Source organism: Uloborus diversus, chromosome 1, assembly GCF_026930045.1.
Source record: "Uloborus diversus isolate 005 chromosome 1, Udiv.v.3.1, whole genome shotgun sequence".
Taxonomy (NCBI): domain Eukaryota; kingdom Metazoa; phylum Arthropoda; class Arachnida; order Araneae; family Uloboridae; genus Uloborus; species Uloborus diversus.
In genome coordinates this window covers 236,433,738-236,460,050 of record NC_072731.1, presented here as the reverse complement: position 1 = coordinate 236,460,050, position 26,313 = coordinate 236,433,738, and the positions used below count along the sequence as shown (strand labels likewise).

Here is a 26,313-nt window from a genome sequence, read left to right as displayed (position 1 = left end):
CAGCATTTAGAGAACGTCCAAGTGTCTAAAGTTGGAATCAAGATATAATGTAAACGAAGGAGCAAAATTTTGGGAATGATAGTTCTTTTTCAAGGAGAGGGATATAATTTCTCTCCCAAATAAGGCCGAAATTTCTTTTAATGTAAAAAACATGTCTTAAATTTTGTTATTTTCTCATAATAGTTTCGTTTTTTTTATTTTTATTTTCAAAAAAATCCTACAATCAAAAGGCTTTGGGAGGGGCCATGGCCCCCCTCTAGATCCGCCCCTGATATCGACTACCCCGAACGCATTCACATACGTGTCTCTCTTTTCACTATTTTTAGTGACACCATACGGTAGGAGACATTACTTGTCAATCACCCCTCTTAAAAGAACACGTATCTATTCTTTTGAGTTATAAAAAAAGACATCGAATTTTAACAGGGGTGAAGTTATGCAGTGCACCCATTTATTGAATAGATGCGTCATTTTATACATTTGCGCATGTTAATGTCCTTGAAGTAGCAACCTCTCATTTCAATAACCAATTGTAACAAACATCAATAGAATATAGGGGAAAAGGGGGCACATGTGAGCAATTTTTTTTTTCATTTCTTTATTTTTCAAAAAATATTATCAATTTTTTAACGCAAAAGTGTCCCTATGATTGAATACGTTTTTCTTTCTGTCATGGATTTCTTTGGGATTTTTCATAAAATATTTCTTTACTTTATGGTATTTTTTAAAAACGTTTGCAGTTGTTCACATGTGCCCCTAGGAGGGGGGGGGGGCACATGTGAACAGGCCTCGAGCACATATGAACACGGGTAAAAAATGCAGGATAAGCATATTTTAAAGGAAAATTCTCCAATACGAAACATATACCTAAGCAACAAATACGTTGAAGGGTTTGTAGCCTATACTGCGTCAGGTTGAATTATACAGTTATTGTTTCACTAAGAAATATTTTTCCCGAATATATAACTGCGCACTGTCAAATTCTGAAGTATCGTAGCCTGCTCTGATCAATGAATAGACTAGACTTCTTTCGGATGTCATTAGAAGTTGACGGGGTACCCTCTTTTACCTGGTCTCAGATAGGAAACTCAAAAATTAAATTTATAATATTAAACTAACAGTCCAATATTTAAAAATCTTCAAATCACAGGTTAGGCTCGTGTAAAAGAAAGTACCATCATGAGAAGACAAAGCCATACAAAAACTTGTATGACTATATAATTTTTTTTTATGTAAGGGTTACTCTATGTAAATTTTGCATTTAAGTTTCATACATTATTTGATAATGTATTTTAAAATGATTTTGAGCTTCAGTTTTTAATTAAATGAAAATATTTTGTGTCTTTTTATTTCCTGTAAGTATTATACAACATTAAATTATGTATCAAATATTTAGTAACAAAAAAATTAAAAAAATAAAATATCAAATATTTATTTATGTTTATTAATATTAATAACAATTGACGATAAATTTACAAACTGATAATAGGAAAATAATAATTATAAATATTAACACATTTTTGAACACTTACAGTATCCTACACAAATAATAATATTAAGGAGTGCGGCTATGGGAACTGTTTACTTGTGCCCCTAGATGTTGTGTTCACAAATGCCCCATCGTCTACTTAAGAACTAATTCGCAAAAATAAAGAATATTTAATTTAATTAAAAAAATTTAGACATTGTCATAAATTTACTTGAATGTTCATGCAATGGTTCGTAATAGTTAGATTAAGATTAGCAGTTAGTTTTAAAAAAGTATCACGTGAAGACAGTGATAAAATATTTTCCACACCTGCGAAAACAAAGAAGTTGCCACCAAACATAAAATGGCTCATTGCTCTAAATGTTTGTCCAAGAAGTACAACTGTACTGTCTTTAATTGAGAAATTTTCCAGACTTTTTGCTTGAAGAGATAAGAGTAAAACATTCCATGTTCGCATGAGCCCCCTTCCTCCCTACATATGAAATCAAATTTTATTGATGATATAGATTTCACGAGAAATGTGTTTGATAAAACCCACCCCGAAATAAAAGTCTGGTTACGGCCCTAATATAGGTAACTGTACATTCCATTACAATTCGTTTTAATCTCATAAAAATTATAAGGTACCTATCATTTCACCGATTAAATAGCTAATTTTTATTTACTGGGGGGGGGGGGGTGTATTATATTCCCCATGGGTTGACTTTTCTGGTTATTCTTCGAAAGAAGCGAGTTTAAATTATCGGTTTACCGTTTGCAAAGATGTTCCAGACTGTTTAATTTCGATGGCAAGAGAGAGTTGGGAGGAATGGGTCAGCGCTGCATTAATTCTGAAATAGAATGTAAAAAAAATATACTAGCTTTTCCAGAAGATGTAACAGCTGTAGCTCTATCTCCTACATCTACTGACAAGCAAGATTTTTTTTTTTTTAAATTTTAACTCGGCATAAATGCAGAGCAAACTCTGTTCCTCTCGACAGTCTCATATTCCTCTTATCGGAGACTTCTTTTACGAATACATCATATTGATGTTTTCGCTACGAATGGGATTTTTTAAAAAGTTGAGCCTTTACACTTACCCGCCGTAGGTGTTACCCTTTACACCTACCCGCCAAATTTTACATTTAGACTGGGATTAAATAGGGGGAAGATACAAAGTTTCGGTCCGTACCCCCCCCCCCCCCCCGTAAATCTACATTTTTAACCATCCAGCACACCACAAACAATATGCTAGCGAAATCTGCCAATTAGTTAGCGATAGTGTTTAGTGTAAAATGTTAACAATGGCCGCTTCAATAACCGGTTGTTAAATAACTAAATTTAAAAAAAAAATCCCCGACTGAGCATCACCACACTAGACTGAGTCGCAGATGTAGAACCAAGTGGGAAAATTGAAAATCCTTTTAAAAGCCTTATACTATTAAAAATTAATTAAAAGTATTTTATTTGTTATTAGAAACTGGCAAAAATGATGAAAATTTTAAATGATTGCGTTTAATTTCCTTGTCGGCAATAGAATAAAGAAACATACATAGAAAGGCCCTGTCTATGGTAAAAAGGAGATGAAGTTGAAGCCGGAATTATGGGAAATAGCGGTGCTATGATGAGCGCGGTTATATTAACATGATTGCTTCGCGAGAATAGTTTTCACCACTCTCGCAAAGAGAACGAATAAAGTAGCTGGCGGATTGGCTTGCATTTTAATTAATGTTTTAATGCCTTTTCAAAAACGTGCTTCATAAACTTGCAATAATATCCAAGTTTAAATTAACAACCCATTGAGACTCAGTAATGGAATGTTTTGAATCAAAATGTACTTCAAGATATTTAGCAAGAAGTCAGGATCTTAGGATACAGCGGTGCAACTCAAGGGCGCCCATATAGGGGGCAAGGGGGGCTCGAGCCCCCCCCCTTTGAAATTAAAATTTCCTTGCTTTTAGTACTTTTTTCTTTGCAAAAATGTAAAAACATTTCTTCTCCAGTCATTAATGAATAAGTTATTAAAAATGTCAAATTTTAATGACTCTAATCTGTCCTGAAATCAGTTTCCACGGGGGGAATATCCAGCTAAACCATGGAGAAAATATTTGAGCCTCCCATTGCAACTTTGCATATGGGCGCCCATGGTGCAACTTCCGGCTTCAATTTATTAGTATAGCTTGGCCTCTCTATGTAATTTTTTTTACCCTATATTGTCGGCCAACAATGAATTCGGTTACCAATCGCGTAAATAAAGGCTTAGCCGTTTTTCAAATCTGCTTAAAAAAAAAAAAAAAACATTATAATTCGAATTTTATATAACATGGGAGTTCCAAACACATTCTATCAGACGCAAAAAAAAAACTCTTAATTTTGGTACTAAATTTTTAAATATGTTTTCACTGCACTCTCGATGAATTCTTCTTTCGAACAAATTTTTTTTTTCCAAAATCGATCCACCCGTTTAGGCGCTAGAGTGCCACAGACAGATATAAACACACAGACACGTCAAACTTATAACCCCCTTCCTTTATGTGTCAGAGGTTAATAATACAAATGTGACGACCAGCAACAGGTTCTTGGCCCAGCTAGGTGGTCCTCGTCAATTTATTAGTAGTGAAGATCAATGGCCCTCTTAAAGCTATCCACCCCCTTGCTTATTACGACATCTTCTGGTAAGCTGCTCCAAGTGCCCACAACCCTACTCTCTAAAAAAGTAGTTTCTCTTTATTTCCAGGTTAGCCTGAGATTTGAAAAGCTTAAAACAATGACCCCTCGTCCTGATTTCGGTGCAAAAATTCAATTCATTAGCATCATTTATTTAACATTCATTTTGATTAATTTAAACAACTGAATCATGTCCCCTCTGATCCTCCTTTGCTCCATGCTATACATATTTAGCCTATTAAGTCTGGTATCATAATCTAAATCTGAAAGTCCCCTTACTTGTCTAGTTACCCTTCTTTGAACCCTTTCCAATACACAAATCTTTCGTCAGATAAGGCGACCAAAACTGCACAGCATACTCCAAATGGGGTCTTACTCAACTGCTATATAAAGGCAGAAGAACCTTCTTAGATTTGTTTGAAATAGATCTATTGATAAACCCAAGCATTCTGTTGGCTTTGTGTTGACTAAACTTGAAGTCCTGATTTATTAAGATACCCAGATCAATAACATTTTCTGCCTGACTAATGAATAAAACCTGTAAACGGTAACTCGTACGCTTATTTCCATGACCTAAGTGTAGCACTTGACATTTCCCTACATTAACTGCCATACCCCACTTATCCGCCCACTTAGTAATGTAATCTAAATCCTCTTGAAGCTGTTTTCATTTTCTACAATCCCCATAACTTTTACATCATCAGCAAAACAATTCATGCTTTCAGAAATATTCTCATTGATGTCATTCATAAAAATAATAAACAAGAGAGACCCTAAAACTGAACCCTGAGAAACCTCGCTTAAAACATCACTCCATTTCGAATGATTTCTCCTCACAACTACTCTTTGTTTCCTTCCAGTCAACCAATTTCTAACCCAAGGTAAAGTTTTCCCCTCTATTCCTATATCGGCTAATTTGCTAAGAGCAACATGCGGTACCTTATCAAAAGCTTTTTAAAAATCAATATAAACAACATCCACACACTTTCTGCTATCTAAAGTCAAGGTAACCTTGTCGTAGAAATGTAATAAATTAGTAGCACACGATGTACTTTTCCTGAATCCATACTGCAAATTAGTCAACAGACTATTAGTCTCCAAGAAATTCATGATATTAATTTTGATCAAAGTTTCGAAAATCTTACAAACCACTGAAGTCAGACTTACAGGTCTATAATTCCCAGCATGAGTAGTAAAATACGGGCGAAACTGCCATTACCGAATGTTATAACTAGAAATTCATCAAGCCTTTACCTGCCAGAACAGAAAAACTGATGAAGAATCATGGTTAGTTTTAATTAAAGACGTAAACCACATGTAGGCTAAATATTTCATTCTTGTGTGTTCTGTGTAATGACTGTTATGAGAGGCCCGTACAGTTGAAAAGCTGAAAGTCTCTCTGTCTATCAGGAACTCTGTGACGCGCCTAGACCGTTCGGCCGATTTTCAAGAAATTTGGCACAAAATTAGTTTGTAGCAAAGGGTTTGCATCTCGAAGCGATTTTTCGAAAATTCAATTTTTTTTTTCGATTCCAATTTTAAGAACATTTTACCGAGCAAATTATCACAACGTGGACGAGTAAATTACCAAATTATCATAACGTGTAACCGTAACATGGGCAAGCAATGAGCATAGCAAATTGTCGAGAAATCATCATCCATTATTTGTAAATATACAGGCAAACCAAATGAACTTTTAATTTTCTACCACGAAGTGGAATGAGGTTTAAACTAATTTACAACGGTTTAAATATAAATTAATTCAATTAGAGATGTGCTACATTTGCGCTAAATGGCTCATATATAACAACGCGAGACAGAGAGAGATCCACAGTTAAATCATACTGGAAAGTAAATCGCCCAAAAGCATTTTTCGGGAAGGTTTTAATAAAAAAGTCCATCCATAAATGATAAAAATAAGACTTTATTTTTTGAAAAACAATATATTGTAGTAAAATCAATGACGATTTCATACAGGAATATAACAACAAAACGAAAAGTATAACAAAAATTAATGAAACACTAATTATAAAATATACACAACATGAAAAGTACATAACTCGCATGCTCTTTAAGTATCCAAAAGAAAAAAAAACCAATGGGGTTGTTTCCTTCAGTCAAAAGTAGTACTTCTTGTCACTGAAATGGATAGAATAAGCAAATAATAATAATAATGACATGGACCCAGAAAATTCTTTCATTTTCCCAACAGTTATTTTTTAATTAATTTTTTTGAATGTCCGATTTTTCAAACAAGGCGTGGTCTTGATGACGTCACAAATGATGCTCTTTGGCGCATCTTTCTATCACGTTTCCACGTTATGATAATCAAGAAACGAATTAAAATTGCGCTCTACGTTTGCTATCAACCATATCGTTGCCAATACACGTGAGTAAAGATGCGAATTGTATATTTTGTTCTGTGAATGGCAACACTGAATGGCATTTCATCATTTGTGATGTCATCGGCAAAAGCATAAAGAATGAAAGCGCACCGATTTTAAGTAATTTTTTAAAAAATATTAAACTTAAACGAATTATTTAAAAAATGGTCAGATCCTATGTTTTTAAGCATGCTCTTTCAGAAAAAAATACTTTAAAATTTTGGAAACAACCCCATTGCATCGAAATCGTAAATTTAATCTTTTTTTCCATACTAAGGTTTTATAGGGAAAAAAATATATTTTGTAATAAATGTTTCGTGCAAGTCACATAGATATTTATTTCAGAATATTTTTCATATGTACAAGGTAAACAAGAATAGGGTCTCTAGTATCCATCATTGTTTTAATAAACAACAGTATAAAGAAATAGTGTTGCATTGAAATCACGGTTTTAGATAGAATTTCCATCAGCGCTGTTCAGTTCAAGATACCATAGAAAGTTATAAAACATTTTTACTTTGACAATGATAATTACTAATTGACATCATTGATGGGAGTTGTGGGATTTTTTTTCTTTAAACCGCTTTGAAGTTTAGATGCAGCTCTTTTTAGAAGGGAGGAGAAGTATCCCCCCCCCCCCGTTTAAATAGTTATGCACTCAACATTTAAATTCGAAAGCTTCCGAATCTGAGCTTCGGTCAGCTTCAGAAAGGTAGTAACAAGCCACTTGATCATTTTTTTTTTAAAACTATTTGTTGAACTTGGTGGGAAGTAATTTCTTTTTGAAGTAATTTGAGAGACTCTAACCTTTTTTTTATAAAAGATTTCAGTAGTGCTCATGGAAATTTTAAATAGTATTTTTAAAATTGTATACTTTTCTAAATTAATTGATTTTTAGTCGCTTTTAAATTGATTGGCTAATAATGGGGGGAAAAAATTCCCCCAAGCGTTTTTTTTAATAAGCTACGCAAATGAAAATCGGAATTTTCCGTCGAGTGGAATATCATTTACGTAGTGCGTAGCAAGGGATGAAATTCCGTTGAGATAGCGAAGAAAAAGTGGTAAATGGAGTTCTGCCAAAAAAAAAAAAAAATGTTACATTGCGAAACAAATTACGCATCACACTTTTAATGGACTCGAAACCGTACTCAAGCCAGTTTCGACATTGGAGCAGGAATTAGTAACTGGAGGGAGCCAGTCCAATCATTGGCGTAGGAAGTTCTTGAAGCAAAGGTCTCAAGTCATGTGCTTCAACTTAGACGAATGGGAAACGCGTTTTCACGAAACAAGAGCAAACCCGATTTCTTCCAATACATTACTTTAAAACATATCACGAGACTTGGGATCTTTGCTTCAAAAATTGAAGGCTTCACTCTATCCACCTTTTATTCCTTCTCAATGGTTTTGACCCATGCGCAGTCGGTTTCTGTTCACTGAACGCAAGGCAGCCTACAAATATGCAAGAATAGTAAATTCGGTAAGGGATGTCATTTGTTCAATTTGTAGGCCCCTTAATTGTTAAGAAATATGCTTTCCAGTCAGGCGATTTATCCCAAGTGATATTCAAGGCTTGGTACTAACTCGGAAGCCCTCTTAACAAGTGCAGTTCGTGACAGTTACGGTTCTGGCTATATAATTCCTCAAATAGCGGCAATTAACAAATTCATTTTTAATAGTTTGGGATTAGTTTCTTAGAGGAATGATTTCTATGGCGCGTTGGGGGCAGACTTATTTTATTTGATATAATTAGCACTTAAAATAATGGGGCGGAGGGATACAATTTAGAGGGTCGCGACCCACGAGGTAGTCAGGTTCCGTTTTCATAAAACACAACGTACACTGTAAAAAAAATCCGTAAAATTTACAGAAAAAAACTGTCAGCCAGGAACGCCAGTTTTCTTCCGTTTATTTTACAGAAATCTTCCGTATTTTTATTATTTATTCAAGCTGATTTATTATTTTATGAAGATTAAAAAAATGAAACTATACTTTCATAAATCCATTTCAATATTTACTATACTACTACGAAATACATGTATACAAAGTTAAATTTCCGAATATGCCTCTGTAACAGATGACAAAAAAACATAATAATAAAATATTGATTAGGTTGCAATGAAATGGAAGTTGCAAACGATTTAAGACTTACTCGCTTTAAATAAGTATAAGATCAAAAACTCGAGCACGAGAACCAAAATCCAAACACGCGGGCGAAATTTCGAAGATTCGAAGAAAACCAAAGTATAACCGGTTACAGATTCAAAAAAACAGAGAAATCCTGTATTTTATTACGAACAGTTTTTTTCTGTAAAAAATACGGATAACTTCTTCCAAATTTACAGTTTTTTTTTACAGTGTATCAGTGCAATACCCATGTAGCATGTCCACTACTACCCCGGTGTAAAATTTAAAATTTCCCTGAATTTCTCGGGATATATGTGAATCAGCCAAAATAAACCTTAGGACGGAAATATTTCTAAGGATTTCAATGCATCAGTATATAATCATGACTAGAGAGACCGCATTGTTATATAAATAAGGATCTTTGGTTTCCACCATCACAATCAACGAGATGGTGTAATATATATACAATAATCTATACACAACACTCACTGTTCACTTTATTTCTTGATATATCCAAACTCGGTATTTAAATGTGAGGCTTAAATTACAGTTAGGGACGAATTGCGATGTACGGAAAGTTCACTTAGGCTACTTGGCGCGATTTACTGAAATAATTTCCGAGTTTATGAAAAGTCAAGAATCTATGGAATGAGCTCGAGTACAAGCGTCAAGAGTCAACTAAAGGATCTAAGTGTTCATAATGGGCTCAAAGTAAATGCCAACAATACTAAAAAAGTAATTGGAAATAAAATATTGTTACGAAGTTGCTTGGAATTGAAAATGCGGAAACAATTATTTTCATCATTTGCAAACTGTATCACTTGAAGTGGAATTGCGTTTCGGCGGCCAAGATGGAAGCATGATAGGGCCAAAAGAATGTAAAAAGTCCTTCATTTAAGATTAGCTCATTTTTTTTAGCAGCCATTACATGCAATTTAGTCACAAATAAGTGGCAAAAACTTCTTTCCGATATAGGTTTTTTTAATGGTTATAATTTGTAATAAATTTATAATATATATATATATATATATATATATATATATATATTTTTTTTTTTTTTTTGTGAAAATGACTAGTTACTAATAAACGCGTTTTCTTACGAACTTTTTTTTTGCGAAAAGAAAGTTGTGCGTGATTATCTTAAAAGTTTCGAACAAAAATTGAATATTCATTTGTCTGCATGTACCATTTCTACCCGGTTGTGTTTTTGTGCATGGAGATAGTTAAACAAAATTTGATAATTCGTTTGGTTTAGCTCGATAAAAATTCGGAAGCATGAGTTTCAAACTATCAAAAAATAGTTTTGATTTGTGAAAAATTTATAGCCAAAAGAGTTACATGATTTTTTAATATGCAACTGAAATGGTTTTCAGCTGTATATTAAAAAATCATGACTCAAATCGAAATGATTTTTAATAATCGGGGCAAATATTTACTTGCAAAATAATCTAAAAAGTCAGGTAATATATTTTTTAAATCTTAAGAAACTTTCAAATTAAAAATTCCCCCCAAAACACTTTAATATATTATAAACTAGATTTTATGTAATAAAAGATACACTAGCGTTATTAAACTTCCTGAGCATTGCATCATTCGCAGAGAAATGAATTTTTATTCTTAAATATGCATAAAAGTTTTAAAACCGCCTTTTACATAATCTTCCTCGCGAGAAAAGTAAACCATTGAAGAAATTTAGAAGTTATTCTTTATTGCGGAAAAACAAGTAAATTTTTGTGTTTCGCTTCAGTGTGATTTGGTCAAAAACTTACAATTGGCACTTTTAAGAACTTTGGTTGTAAACCAAGCGACTTCAATTACCGTTGAAGAAACTTTTGAGATTCAAGTAATGCAATTTACTAAATGAGGGCAGAAAAATCAAGCTTCGGGAACGAAAAGTTACTAAATGTTCTTGCTGGTTTAAATACTATTAAAAAAAATCTTATTTTTAGAACTCTACTGTTACAATTTTTTCCATTACTTTCAAGGCCAATTGAGGCAGTGAGAAGCAAAAGGATGCAAGTAGCTTTTTCCAAGTTTTGAAAAAAAAAAGTGTGCTAAGTTCAAACCTTAGAACAGGAATTAGTAACTTTATCTCTTCTCAATGGTTCAAAACCTAGGTCGTCAGTCATTAAATTTTTCTCTCCCCCCCCACTTCCTTTTTTTAAAATTAAGCTGCATAGCGGAATCCACCAACATAGTAAACTCTCGATTATCAGCGGATCTTTTCACAATTTTTTTCAAACAGTGATGATTTACTAAATGTAGAAAAATGCACCCATTTTAATTTAGCGAGTGCAAAATCTATTTTTATGCATTCTTATTTCTTTCTTCTCCTTTCTTCCCACGATATCAAAATTTCAAAGTAATCGAAACCAGAATAGTTGGAGCCTAATGCGCACCTGCAGTCACTAAGCGGATTAGACCAATTGTCCAATAAAAAATTAGGTTTCTTCGGGTTATCCGTGGTTTTCTCTCATCCGTAGTTACCATGCCACTCTATTCCAAGGATAATCGGGAGTTAACTATTTACCATCTCTTACCTCAAGACAAATGACCATTACCTATCTCCAAATTTTTAAGTTTGGCACTTGCATCCCATTACTTCTAGCTGCTTCAATTGTTATAGGAAATAACACATTCCTCTCCGGAAAAGAAACGTTTAAAAAATAACGCTCTGTTCAAATTGCTCAACAGCAATAGTCTTTGGAACTGTGCTTTCTCTTGCACCCTGTTTTAAAATTGGTAGTAAAGCAACTATCGGAAGAATCATAATAAAGTTCACGCCTTAACGAACGGCCACTTCTGCTCAAATGAGGATGTTTAGCCAAACGGTTCCATGAATTAACACACAGGTGCCGGTCGTCGATGATTGAGTCTCGATGATTTGGGGCAATCCAGCAAACGGCGACTGAAATGCCATCTCGTAAGCAATGAATAATATAATTTATGTACGGCAGTACTTCTTCCTGAAGTTCGCCTTTGTACGTTAGTGCACAACCATGCGAAGTATGGATCACGATCCAAGAGGGATGGATGCTACAGCTCCTGATTTGGGATCATTCGTTTCGTAGCGTGGGGTCAAAAGACACCCCAAAGATTCAAAAAGTCTTTAGAACAGGCACAGCAGTTCTTCGGAGGTTGCTATAAGAGAGACGCCAGGAACGATGTGACGAACAGTGTCTGTAGCAGACATCCGATTGTACTTCCTCGGTTGATAACTGAAAGAGAAAAATGCCATTATAATGAATAGTAATTAAGTGTTTACAGCTAAAATGAATATAGAACTTGTTTATACAGGGGCTAATATTGACTGAATGTGAATACCCGTTAAAAGTAGATTGGACAAGGTAGGAAAGTATTCCTTTACAAAAGAATATTTACTTTCTGATAAATATTGAAAGAAATTAAGTCGGAACAGCGGTACAAAATTTTCAGGCTTTTTTCTGATACTGTGCTATGCTTCTGATACTGTGGAAAAAAAAAAGGTAGTTCGAGGAAAATAAGGAAATAGGTACATAAGTGCAAACGATACAGTGGACGCCAGTTAATTGCATCAGCCGCTTTATTGAATCAAACTGTCAAAAACAGGATAAAATCCAGCTTTATTGAATTAGCCGCTTTATTAAATCAGCCGCTTTATGGAATCAAAATTGCTTAGAACGAATGTGATTCATATAAGCGGCGGCCACTGTATTAGTATTAAAATGTGCTTTTACAGAATAAAAACTCGTTACACAAAGAATTTTTTTTTCATACTTTTTTAGATTTGAAGTATTTTTGTATATTTGAAGTATTGTATGGATTAACTAATGAGTCATTCCATGTCAAGAGACCTAGGGGTTCCCACTCGACCATCTCTGATTTAGATGAAATTTTATAGAGGAGTAGAGATGCCTTTGAAACTAATCTATGCAAATTTTCAGCTTCCTAGATGCAAATCCTGAAGATCTAGGATCTCCGAAAAATGTGATCCAAGATGGCGGATTAGATTTTGGTGCCCAATTGCCAAGTTTACAGGAAATTTTATTACACTGGAAGAATGAAATTTTAGGCGCTTAAAGTATGTTTGACCGTTAGTACATTCAAGTACTTTTGTGAATTTGAGCTTGTTAGATTTTGTGTAGCATTTGTGTGAACTTACGAAAAAGCGCGATTGGAAATTTTTTTCCTGAATTTTAGGTTGTCATAAAATCTGAGCAAAAATAATTCAAAAATTCGTACGGCTTAATTCCATTGTAAAAGTGCTTGTTTTTAATGGGTTACAGAGCTTAAATATCTATTTTCTACAAGATATTGTGATTCAAAGTGGCTATCAAAACCGTTCAAGTGAAAAATAGCCCATTTTCAAAGTGCTATATAGCCCAAGTTTGTCACCTTACATCTTCTTTTCGTTTATACCACTAGAAAGAACACATTTTTTACTTTTAAAATAAGTTTTTTTTTCGATGGTGTTCTTTCGAATACGGGTAAAAAAACGAGCTTGAACTTATATCTGTCGTAACGCATTGCTTTGTTACATCTCAGATTGCGCGACATTTTATAACACTGGATTCCTGAAATTTTAGGAGCTTTAAGTACTTTTGGTTGTCAACACGTTCTAGTATTTTTGTGAGTTTGAGTTCATTAACTTTTGTGTAGCACGCATGCAAAGTCTTGACAAAACGCAGCTCAGAAACGTTTTCCTGGATTTTAGAGTGTCATCAATTCTAAACAAAAATGATTCAAATGCTCGAACTTTGTAATTCTATTGTCAATATGCATGTTTTTAACGGGTTATAGTTGCAGAGAGTAAATATTGATTTTCTAAGAGATATTGGCATCCAAAGTGGCTATCAAAATAGTACACATGAAGAATAGCCTGTTTTTAATGCCCTGTAGTTCAAGTTTGTCACCTTGCATCTTCTTTTCGTTGGTACCATGAGATAGAATATATTTTTTCCTATAAAATTTTTTTTTCTTTTCGATGGTGTTCTTTCAGATAAGCGGGAAAAAATGGGCCTGAAATGCTATTTGTCGTTAGCGAGAAAATCTCGTTCTACAATAAATAAAGAATGGTTGAATGCCGTGACAACCGACTTACAGGGATTTTGCAACTGTTATAAATCAGAAATAATTTTTTATTAATCATTTAAAAAGATACTTTGCAAATGAAATATGATAAAAAAAAGAAAAATTATCTTGTTCTGTCTCTTGTATCAGCTTCCTGAACAAAATATTTTTCTGATTCTAACATATTTAATTTACAAAAGAAGTTTTTAAATGATTAATTTAAAACTATTTCTGACATATAACTATTGCAAAATCCCTATAAGTCGGTTGTCCACGGCATTCACCGTTCTTTATTTATTGTAGGACGAGATTTTCTCGCTAACGACAAATAGCATTTCAGGCCCATTTTTTCCCGCTTATCTGAAAGAACACCATCGAAAAGAAAAATTATTTTTATAGGAAAAAATATGTTCTATCTCATGGTACCAACGAAAAGAAGATGCAAGGTTGCTTGAGCTACAGGGCATTAAAAACAGGCTATTCTTCATGTGAACTATTTTGATAGCCACTTTGGATGCCAATATCTCTCAGAAAATCAATATTTACGCTCTGCAACTATAACCCATTAAAAACATGCATACTGACAATATAATTACAAAGTTCGAGCATTTGAATCATTTTTGTTTAGAATTGATGACACTCTAAAATCCAGGAAAAAGTTTCCCTGCTGCATTTTGTCAAGACTTTGCATACAAATACAAAAGTGACGACCAGCAACAGGCTCTGGGCCCAGCTAGACTGGTCCTAGTCAATTTACAATCCCCAGTGAAGATCAATGGCCCTCTTAAAACTATCTACTCCCTTGCTCATTACTACCACCTCTTCCGGTAAGCTGTTCCAAGGCTCCACTACCCCGCTAAAATAATATTTTTTCCTAATATCCATGTTAGTCTGAAATTTAAATAGCTTAAAACAATGACCCCTTGTCCTGTTTTCGGCGCTAAACTTGAGCCCTGTAACATCTTTCATTTCAATAAATTTAAACAACTGAATCATGTTCCCTCGGTCTCTTCTTTGCTCAAGACTGTACATTTTTAGCCTTCTAAGCCTGGAATCATAGTATAAATGAGAAAGTCCATTTATTAGCCTTGTAGCCCGCCTTTGAACCCTTTCCAATACATTAATATCTTTCTTAAGGTAAGGAGACCAAAACTGAACAGCATACTTCAAATGAGGTCTTACCAAACTTCTATATAAGGGCAGAAGAACTTCTTTAGATTTATTTGAAATAGATCTATTGATAAACCCATGCATCTTATTGGCTTTGCTGCTAGCAATGCTGCACTGTTGGCTAGACTTTAAATCCTGACTTATTAAGACCCCCAGATCAGTAACTTTGTCTGCCTGACTAATGACTGAACCTTGCAAATAATGACTTGTACACTTATTTCCATGCCCAAAATGTAGCACTTGACATTTCCCAACATTAACAGCCATACCCCATTTATCAGCCCACTTCGTAATATGATCTAGATCCCCTTGCAGCTGATTTGCTTGTTCTTCATTTGCTACACTCCCCATAACTTTGACATCATCTGCAAAACAATTCATGTTCCCAGAACGTGCTACACAAAAGTTAATGAACTCAAATTCACAAAAATACTAGAACGTGTTGACAACCAAAAGTACGTAAAGCTCCTAAAATTTCAGGCTTCCAGTGTTATAAAATGTCAAATGTCGCGTAATCTGAGATGTAACAAGGCAATTCGTTACGACAGATATAAGTTCAAGCTCGTTTTTTTATCCTTATTCGAAAGAACACCATCGAAAAAAGAACTTATTTTGAAAGTAAAAAATGTGTTATTTCTAGTGGTATAAACGAAAAGAAGATGCAAGGTGACAAACTTGAGCTGTAGCACTTTGAAAATGGGCTATTTTTCACTTGAACGGTTTTGATAGCCACTTTGAATCACAATATCTTGTAGAAAATAGATATTTAAGCTCTGTAACTGTAACCCATTAAAAACAAGCACTTTTACAACGGAATCACGCAGGACGAGCTTTTGAATTATTTTTATCCTGATTTTATGACAACCCAAAATTCAGGAAAAAAATTTCCCATCGCGCTTTTTCGTAATTCACGCGCATGCTACACAAAATCTAACGAGCTCAAATTCACAAAAATACTTGAATATACTAGCGGTCAAACATACTTTAAGCGCCTAAAATTTCAGGCTTCCAGTGTAATAAGATTTCCAGTAAACTTGGTAATTTGGCACCAAAAGTTAATCCGCCATCTTGGATCACATTTTTCAGAGATCCTAGATCTTCAGGATTTTCATCTAGGAAGCTGAAAAATTGCATAGATTAGTTTCAAAGGCATCTCTACTCCTGTATACAATTTCATCCAAATCGGAGATGGTCGAGTGCGGACCCCTAGGTCACTTGACATGGAATGACTCGATTACCTCGACGCCTCAAAGCAACAATAGGATATCTTACTGTTATTTCCTGGATTAGATGTCTTACTGTTGCTCTGAGGCAACGATATTTCCTTTACTTCGTACAAGGAGGTAAAAACATCAAAAGTTCCATGAAAATATAAAATTAAAGCATGACGATTAAACGTGGTGGTGACTTGGCAAACGGTATTTCTGCTTTTGAGCAATTCCACGGCAACAGACGTATCATTTTTTACACACAAAACAACCCACTAAGACTCTCAAATTTTTCGTAAGATCATTGAGAAGAGATAAAATGGAGGGAGTGAAGGTTCGTGTTTCAAAGATCCTAAGTCACGTGATAGATTTCAAAGCAACGTGTTTTAAGAAATCAGGTTTCATCCGCTAGTTTCATGCAAAACGTGCCAATCATTCGTCGTTGTTGAGTCACGTGACTTGGGGTCTTTGCCTCAGCTTTTGCTAAGCAACTGATTGGACTTGCTCCCTACATTTACGAATTCCTGATCTAAGCGTTAAATCCTAGTTTCGTTGCATATACATATGAAAAATACGGACCCTACTTCTACACAGTGCAGTTAAATTTTGAAGATTTCCAGAAACAGTATATCAATAATATTATTTTCTTGGTAACACGCCCGTTACGGAGCCAAAAAACATCATTTTCATATTGTTTTCGTAAATCTTCAAAATTTAATTGCATTTTGCACGAACACAGTGCATGTTCTTCTTATAGTTTATGCAACGAAACAAGGATCTAATACATCGCTGCGCAACGTTTTTTCTTCCCGAGGGCCGCACCACATACTGAAATCATTCTCGCGGACCAGAACATAAAACAATAAAATTTCAAAATATTTAACATGTTTTGAAATAATGTGGGAAAACATAGAAAAGAAAATTACAAACCAAAAATGGTTATTGTCGTTACTTAATGCTTATTTTATTAATTGCATCCGTGCTTCATAAACAGATTTCGGAATATTTGACTCCAAATTTGGGACACAGGGCCGCCGAGAGCTAAAGCGGGCCCCTTGTCAATGTGGTTTTCGGGTCTTCCCTCCCTCTTTAAAACAGAAAAAAATTATGCAACTTGAATTCCAAGCCGAGCCCCTAGTTTCCGAGTAGGATGGCATGGCCGTGACTACTAGTGGTTTTAGATTTGCACACTAAACAAAATTACGGGGCAAATGGGTCAGCTTCCTAGGCCACAGGTTGGGTACCACTGATCAAGGACGGATCCAGAAAATTTTCAAGGAGGGGGCGATTATTTTTTACTCTTTGAAATTTTAATTTCTAAAAAAATTCGGAGGAGTGTGTTAAACCTCATCGGTTAACCTTAAGTAATCAAAGGTGTTTTACAGGTGTTTCTTTCCAAAAATATTCATCCTCTAACCTATCTCTAGAACCATCTAAGATTGTCTAAAATTGAGGTTTTGGAACATTAATTTCGAAAAAAATCCCGTAGAAAGTTCCAGCTCCTCTAAACAAGAGTAATAAATGATGGACCAGGATTTTGTTTTCAAGGCTTGAATTTCGGGGAAGAGTTCCCTTTCTCCTTATGCCATTGATGATTATATAAAATTGCGTTTTTGGATTTTTAATACCGTAAATATACCTGAAGAAAGTTCTTGTATCTCGACTCAAGGAGGGGACGATCGCCCCCACCGCCCCTCCCTTGTATCCGTCCTTCCCACTGATCTAATATATTTGGAGTCTGTGTGCAATAATTGATGCTTTTTATTAAAATGGAATTGCACCCTTGTTAAGTGGGGGGGGGGGGGGGGGTAGAAAAAAGAAAATAAATTTGAATTCTCTCTCTGAAATTTTGAATTCAAATTATATTTTTCGCAATCACGAGCTGCGACAGGACCCTACTCATCAGAGTTATTGTTTCTAAAAACGGCTCTTGTCCCTCCCAAGTCTGTCCCTTCTATTGGGTGGTTACGTGTGTATAAATTGTGTATGTGCAGGCTTGTGTGTGTGCGTAGACCTAAGTGAATGCACATCGGCGTGTGTGTGAAGGCGCGCGTGTGCGTGTGTGTAGGAGACATACACGCCACTGACCAGGAGAATTGGATTCCGGGGGACAGTGGACAGAATCGGAGGAGCTGCATCTGCAGAGGACGGTGGGGTTGAAAAAGGAGCCGGAACGATAAGGACGGTCAAATTAAAACAATTAGCAATCGTGATTGCTCAAAAAAAAAAAAAAAAAAATCACTAATTTGAATTCTGAAACTTTGAATTCAAATTATGGTTTTCGCAATCACGAGCAGCGACAGGACCCTACTCATTGGAGTTATTGTTTCTAGAAACGGCTCTTGTATCCCCAAGCCTGCCCCTCCTCTTGGGCTGTTACGTGCGTATAGTTGCGTATGTGTAGGCTTGTGTGCGTGCGTAGGCCTGTGTGAATTCACGTTGGCGTGTAAAGACGCGTGTTTGTGCGTGTGACTGTATATCGGTGTGAATGCGTATGTGTATGAGCGTACGTGTGTATAGGACATGGACGCCACCTACCAGAAGAAGCGGATTCCGGGGGACAGCTGCGTCAGCAGAAGACGGTGGGTTGAAAAAGGAACCACAAAGCCAAGGACGGTCAAATGAAAGCATTTAGCAATCGTGATTGCTCCAAAAAAAAAAAAAAAAAATCTGCATTTGTGAGGAGGCACTGACCTGCTCCCGTGTTCTCCGAGATGTGCAGTCCAGAGCTCTGCTGGCTGCTGCCGAGGAGCGTCTCTTCGCTGCTCATGTTGATTACTTTGGAGAGGGTGGCCGTGCACTTGAGCCGCATCTCGTCGCGCTGGAAATGATGCGCGCGCACCGAGAACCTCAGGCCCAGCACGGACGTCACCTGGCCGTCCGGGAAGCGCACGGCCGGATACCGGATCAGGAACTCCGGACGAACCTGCGGAGACAGAGACATTGCGTGGTACAGTGGAAGGTTAAAATACCCGAACTGGTTGGGACCGTATCATTTCGGATTTTCGAACGCAGCCAGACCTAACATACAATATAGAACATAACGCTACAATATGAAAAAACATTTAAAAAAAAAAACCGTTTTAAGCTGTTAATTAAAGTTATTTTTTGAAAAGTTGCTCCTTTTTTTTAAAAGTAAAAATAGTATATTAAATTATCTAAAAGGAAACATTATAGGAAATCTAAAACAAATACTCTTCACTTCCAGTAACCAGCTAGGATAAGAATTCTAAGAAATTATTAAAACCATCCCTAAAGACATATCTAATCATGAAAAAGTTTCGATGGAAATAATTTTGAACTGAATTTTCGAGCAGTATAATTATTGCTGCAAGTATAATAAGTAATAGTGAAAGTATAGAAGTAACGTAGATTTACTTATGTAAATAATCTTACTACTATTATATATGCGAAAGTTTGTCTGTATGGATGTATGGATGTATGGATGGATGTTTGTTACTCTTTCACGCAAAAACTACTGAACGGATTTTTATGAAACTTTACAATAATATAGCTTATGCATCAGAATAACACATAGGGTAGTTTTCGTCCCGTTATGGGGGGCAAAACCGACTTAGGGGGGAAATAAAATACAATTTTCGTATAAATTCTCTAATATAGGGATGAAAAAATACTTGCACATATTTACATTATATGTCCATCGAAAGCTCTGATTTTTCTGCTGAAGATGGCACCTGTTCGAAATTTCTAAGTAGAATAAAAAACGAGTTATGAGCTTTTTAGATCCATGTTCGAAGGCTTTCCTCAACTCAATACAGTATTTGGTGTATCATCTCAACTCCCTGTCGATAGCGGCAATTGTTGTATTGTTGGCTATCTTTGCTTTTCGTGACTGTTCAAGGCTTTTCTCAAGTCAAATCTTGAAGTAAGATTTTTGCACAAGATTGGCAAATAATACATGATTTGGCTGATCATTTTCCATTTAAACGGAGCTTTAATGTAATTAATGGTTTTTATTAATATTTATGTTGACTGAACACTTACTCATTATCTAATCAATCAGCAGATCGCCAAAATTTTTGCAGAAAGATTTCCGTAGCTGATGCATTTGGCAGTTTTTTTCAACGTCGCTGTTTTTGAAGCCGAAAACTACGTTATAATGTTTCTCAGCTTTCACCATGTAAACAAAATATCGCCAATCAAAGAATCTTTAAAAAACTTCTTTTACTGTGTTAAATAATCCAGCAACTAAATTAGGCAAATCCATAAACAGCACAAAAACTTCCATTAATTTTCCTTTTTGCACAATGTCAAACAATCGCCAAATTTTACTACTTATTTTGGAAACATTTCGGATGAAACTCTTTAGCGCCATTTTATGGTGACCAAAAGTATCTCAGCACCTGGCGATAATATCTCAACGAAAATTAATATCATATCGTTCTACAAAGTAAGGAAAGAAGGGGGGAGCATCATCGAAGGTATCCCAAAAACGATTCAAGCAAATTCGGTAAAATCGCACCAAGAGCCCACAATGATTGAAATTTCCCAAAATAACTAAAGCAAGTATAAGGGGATTACGAGCGCGGCTATATTTTTTTTTAAACTGCGTACTTCAATAGCTATACAGAGAAGGTTTTAGACTCCATGTTAAAAAAAAAGTATCAAGATTTTTTTAAACACGAGAAGATTAATTTCATGTTTTGGAAATTTGTATATGCTTAAATATAGTGCTTTCGTTTCTAAATCAATACTAATTTGTTCTTTATACTTATTGCTATTTTAGTTTTATGGGTAAGGAAGAAACTCGATTTTTAATCACGTCAAAAAGATGTGTTTTAAATTCTTTCACTTAAAACAGAAAACAAAAGCAAGTAACGATTTTTTCTCATAATTATTACTGACCCAGGCAACGCCGGGTATTTTTGCTAGTACGACATATTTATGTAAAACAAATTGAAACCTTTTAACAATCAGTCATATTTAGCTATTCTCTAATCAAGAACTTAGGTATTAATGCATGAATACAGCATTTAAATTATTAAAAATAATAAAAATATTTACTTATGTACACAAGATTACTTAGTTTTAAATAAATTCATGTGTTGGAAAGAAATCGTAGATTACTTTTGTAACAAACAACATTAAAATGCAAAACACTTGGTTAAAAAAAACACCTTTGTATAATCTGAAGCGACAGCGAATAAATACAGTGGCAAAAAACAAAGTAGATTTTGATTAAATATTAAATTTTAGCAATTAAACTAATAACGCGAAAAAGCAATATTTTCCAGTTATTAGTATTAATTTAAAAAACAAAGATTTCTTCCTGAAATCGTAATTGCAGTGCGCTAATTACTTCAAGACAATGAGTAAAGGTAAGAGAGCTGAAGGCATTAATGACGGCTTCCTCTTTGCCTGTATACGTAGCATGACATGCGTGAAAGGAAAATTCAACGTAAAATAAACAACTTTACAGACACAGAAAGAAAGAAAAAGGAGAGAGAGAATGGAAATAAGATAAAAAATTGAAGTGACTTTACCGACTTATCGTTGATGAACCATTTAAGTTCTGCAGCAGGGTTAGATTTGGCAGAGGTACAGTTAACATCCACAGTATCACCTTTTTGATATTTTGGTTTTCCACCCGTAATGACAGGGCCGTCTCCCACAACAGCTGAAATGAAAAAGCAACAAATACATATAACTGAGATTGAACTGCAGATTAATCTTTGCTGTACCGATTTCTTAATGAGTTTCGCAATTTAACTCAGAAATTAAAGGTTGAGCATTTTTAATGTCAGTAATTAGCCAAGGCCACACCTATATTTCGGGTAGCAAAGGCCACATCTATATTTCAGGTCAATTTTGTATTCTCCCGAATAAAATTTGATTCACCTAAATACATTTTTGGAAAATTGATTTGGGAATGAATGAAACTGCTATGTCATTAAATGTTAAATTGCTTAATTAACATGGAAAGGGGGGGGGGGCGCTCAACTTCTGTACTACTTGTTAATTTCATGTGAATTTTTGCAAATTAAGCTGAATTCCGGCTATTTAAGCATTAAAATAAGTTGCATTACCGTTTGCAAAACTTCTTAAATGGCGTTTGAAGCCACTTAAAGCTGCTGATAGTAGTATTTGCTAAAAGGTACCTCGGAAATAAAAAAAAATTAAGAGGAATATGATTGAATTCAAACTCATAGCTTCACTAGAAATTAAAATACTAAATAGTACTAATAAAAAATAGTAATAAAACCCCCTAAGAATTTAGTGCTGCCATCTAGGTGGTACTAATTTAATAAGTTCTCCAAAATTAGTGCTGCCACCTGGCTTGAAAAGGGATTGCACTAGACAGCACAATACTTTAAGGATACTCTTTTGGAATTTCATAATGCTTAGTAAAAAATATGTTAAGGGCTTGTTTCATACAATTTTAATAACATTTTAACGCAAGTTTTAAAGCTGCAATCGGAGTTGTGATTTTTTAATGTTAGCTTCGGAAGACATATAGTAGTAAGAAACATTTAGAATTTCCTATAAAATGATATTTTTGCTAGAATTTATGACGATATATTAACCTAAATTTTAAATATTTTAAAATAAGCATTATGGAAAAATCCTCTAATACTGCAATATTTAACTGTGTGTTTTAAAAAGATCACCTCAGTTAATTATCACGGAAAAAAATTGAATATTATCAACAGGATGAATTTTGAACTTGTTTTCTTTGCTTAAGAAATATTTATTGAGAATAAATTAATTTTTCTTTTACATTCAGTTTGCACTGAGTACACCAGTTTCCAGTGTTTTTGGGTTGTAATTAGAAAAAAACATTTCTAGATTTCTTTTCACCTGTTAACTTTTTCTTTATCTGTAACCTTTTCAATTCAACTAAAGATTTGGTGGAATAGTCTTTTGAAAAACCTCCAACAACTTATGTCGACGAAACATACATTATAAATTTTTTTTATCATGATTTGAACTGAAAAATGAATCACTATGTATTCTACACCCCTAACAGATAATATAATAACTAATAAAAATTGCTGTGAAATTTCGGATTTTTTTTTACGAAGTTTTATCTGCCCAAAAATCCTTGTCAGTTAAAAAAATTAAAAGAGCAAGCACGTAACGGGAAACAATAAGCTTCTTAGGATAAGGTTTTGTTGTTTAGCAACTTCAATAGATGGCGCCACGCAGTCGCAAAAAAATTTGTACCTGAAGCTTTGGCATTATCTCCGACAATAATCTCTTCGCTGCTCATGGAATAAGCTTGAGAAATGACAGCCGAACATCGAAGTTTCATCGCTCCGTGCCAAAAATGCCGAGGCTCTGCCGTGAAGCGCAAGCCCACAGTCGAAACCAGCAATTTATCTTGGTGACGAATAGGATTGTAGCGTATTTCGAATTCCAAGGGTGCCTGCAACATAAATACGGATTACAATAGGGAACGACACAATTTGATTCTGATTTTCTTCCAAGACGCGTTTTTTTATATAGTTATTTTCATATGTGAGATTTACTTATACAACCACAGAAAGAAAATAACTAAAGAAAAATGAGATTTTTTTTAAATGTAAAAGAAAATATACTTTCATTCCAGTTATAGTGAAATTAAAACAGGTGACGCAAAAATAAGTTTAAATCAATTTCGAAATATCTGATTAAAATTTGCTTCACTTTTTGAACGATATACGAAGAATTTCTCACAAAGTTGCGGGAAAACACGTTCAATTGCTCCGCCCGCTTTAACCCGAAAAAATCAAATCAGCACCTGTAATACCTGAGGTCTGCCTGTGGACCAAATTTTTTAGGAATTGCCCGTTACTTCCTAAGATAACGCAGTAACGTATAACGAAGAAAACGTTTGGTTTTTTCCACCCATTCTCCCTCCCCCTGAAAAGAATAGGCGCCAAAATTAACGGTACCAATTCACATGGGGGTACATATGTGTTAGGAGGGATGCAAGTGGACAAGAGTAAAATTTTCTGAAGACAGTGTGAAATTTTCGGAAACTCGACCCCCTCCCCCCTCAAAAACTCTTCAAATATACATACAAAAATCATTGAAATCATGGGGGGGGAAAAATCTTTGGTATAATTTTTCAGTTTTAGAATGTTGCGCAGACCAACATTTTCGGAAACGGCAACCCGAAATTTTCGGAAATTTCGATCATAAACACCCTTGATGCTCCAAATTTCGTTCGATTTCATTCGTTTTTGCGCTAGAATGGTCCCCCCCCCCCAAAAAAAAAAACCGATCGCGAACAAACAGACAGACAAACACACACGTACACAGACATACACTTTCAAAAAATGGTAAAAATGTATTCAGCACACAAAAAGCAAAACGTGCAAATACGTCGAAATTCGAACCTAACACTTTATTTTATACAGGGTGTCCGAATCGAATGTATCGAATTTGGAGAGGTCGCTATACTTAGCAGAGAGTTTAAAAACGTAAATTTAAAAAAAAAGTTATATATATATATATTAGGACTCGACCGATGCATCGGCGCCGATGGTTCAACAATTTAGCCATCGGCATCGGCGGCCGATGCTAACTTGCAGGAAACATCGGCCCATCGGCCTTAAAAAACATCGAAAAGCCGATGGAATTGGCCGATGTTTTGGAAAAAAAAAAGGACCTTTGTTGTTTTACTTTTTAATACAAAGTATTAAAAAGTGTTATTGTTTTCATATAAAATTGTTTACTTAAATTTCAGTATGAATTTCTATTTTAATCACCCCTGAAAGAGTTTTTAATACTGCATTCAGGTACCAAACAAGTTAATAATTGCGTTGTTTCTTGCGGCTGGATGTACGTATGTATCTCTCATAAGTCATAACTCAAAAATGGTAAGCTGCAGAAAGCTAAATTTTCGCATATGGGATGTGCGTACGTTCCAGTCGTGCACTTCCCTTTTTGTTTTCGATCGGGTGTTCTAAAAAACCTATTTAGTCATTTTTTGTGGCTATTAATTACTTATTTCAATGGAAAATTAATATAGCGTCTCTGACTGACGATCCTTTGGTGATGTATTGCCGAATTGGAGGCTATGGAAAAAATATGAGATGGCGAAACCGGTTTAGTTTCATTTTGTTAGACTCCCGTAAAACCGACGGTAATTTTTAATTTTTCGATATTTGTAATATGAATCATAGTAATGCAGTCTTTTCTGTATCGCTTCGGCGGAGCTACAAGTTTGGGGCCCGTCGAAATACATTTTGGGGCCCTATTTCTCTATCACAGAAGTTGTAAAACATTTATCATAAGCATTTTTGTAACTCCTACGGTGCCCCTATGGTTTATGGGCCTCTCGCGCAATTGCAACATTTGCTATTTTTTAAATCCGCCACTGCACGTCAAAACAAACGCGGGTGCAAGTTTTAAACGGGTTTTTCTGCTCAATGTTTATGATTGTTTTGAACTCTATTTTTATGACTATTTTTTGTATTTCCGAGAACACTTGCGAGCTCCTCCTCCCACTCCCTCTATTTCTGAAATTAAACTCTAGTTTTTACTTCTTAGTTGTTTAAAACTAACACCATTCTTAAAATTAGAGATTTTTTTTTCAAGCTTTATATATTGTTAAGGAAGAATTTAGAGCATTAACCCCTTCAGTCGGAATTATGAAATATTGGACCAAAAATTTTGATATTTGGTACACAGTGTACTATGGTAAAGGGTATCTTATTGACAAAATTTTGAGTTTGTAGGAGAAAAATTAAAAGAGTTATGGCACGTTCAATATTCCTGACTTATATTTTTGAAATCAATATTTCATATACAAAAACGATGAAATACCGAACAAACTTCATTATAAAATGTTCTACAAACAATTATAAAACATAATATAAGCGTTTGAAACTATTAATTAAAGATTGTATATTTTTAAAAAAATCAGGAAAAAACCTCGCTTTTCAAATGAAAATCCATTGTTGGAAAAATGAGCCACTCTCTATCTCTCAATCCTTATATGTCAGTGTTGTCAACCCTAAAACGAAAAAATTACTTCAAATTATAATAACTAGAATGTAAAGAGTCAACTACAAAAAAAATCAACTAATTAAATCAACTATTAAATGATTAGCAGCTGTTTAAACAGTGTTGCCAGATTGGGGGAAATTTCCCCATTTTGGGGAAATTTGGTGCTCTCTGGGGAAATTTTGGGGAAATGGGTTTTGAGGGGAATTCTTTGGGGAAACATTTTTTTCTTGGGGAAAAGCTGGGGGAAAAAAAACCTCGGGGAAAAAATAAATTTTTTCGTACTTAA

The 26,313-nt window shown here is 34.8% G+C and overlaps 1 protein-coding gene across 1 annotated transcript in view; it reads right to left on the bottom strand.

The window, feature by feature from the left end:
• Positions 1 to 10,840: 10,840 nt before the first annotated feature.
• LOC129219419 (uncharacterized) overlaps positions 10,841 to 26,313 on the bottom strand; it is a gene marked incomplete at its 5' end in the record, with an annotated part of 68,660 nt that continues 53,187 nt past the window's right edge. The window contains 4 exons of the mRNA XM_054853819.1: positions 10,841 to 11,861; positions 18,765 to 18,996; positions 21,575 to 21,708; positions 23,256 to 23,457. Coding sequence (XP_054709794.1) covers positions 11,785 to 11,861; positions 18,765 to 18,996; positions 21,575 to 21,708; positions 23,256 to 23,457 — 645 coding nt within the window. The remainder of the gene's footprint in view (positions 11,862 to 18,764; positions 18,997 to 21,574; positions 21,709 to 23,255; positions 23,458 to 26,313) is intronic.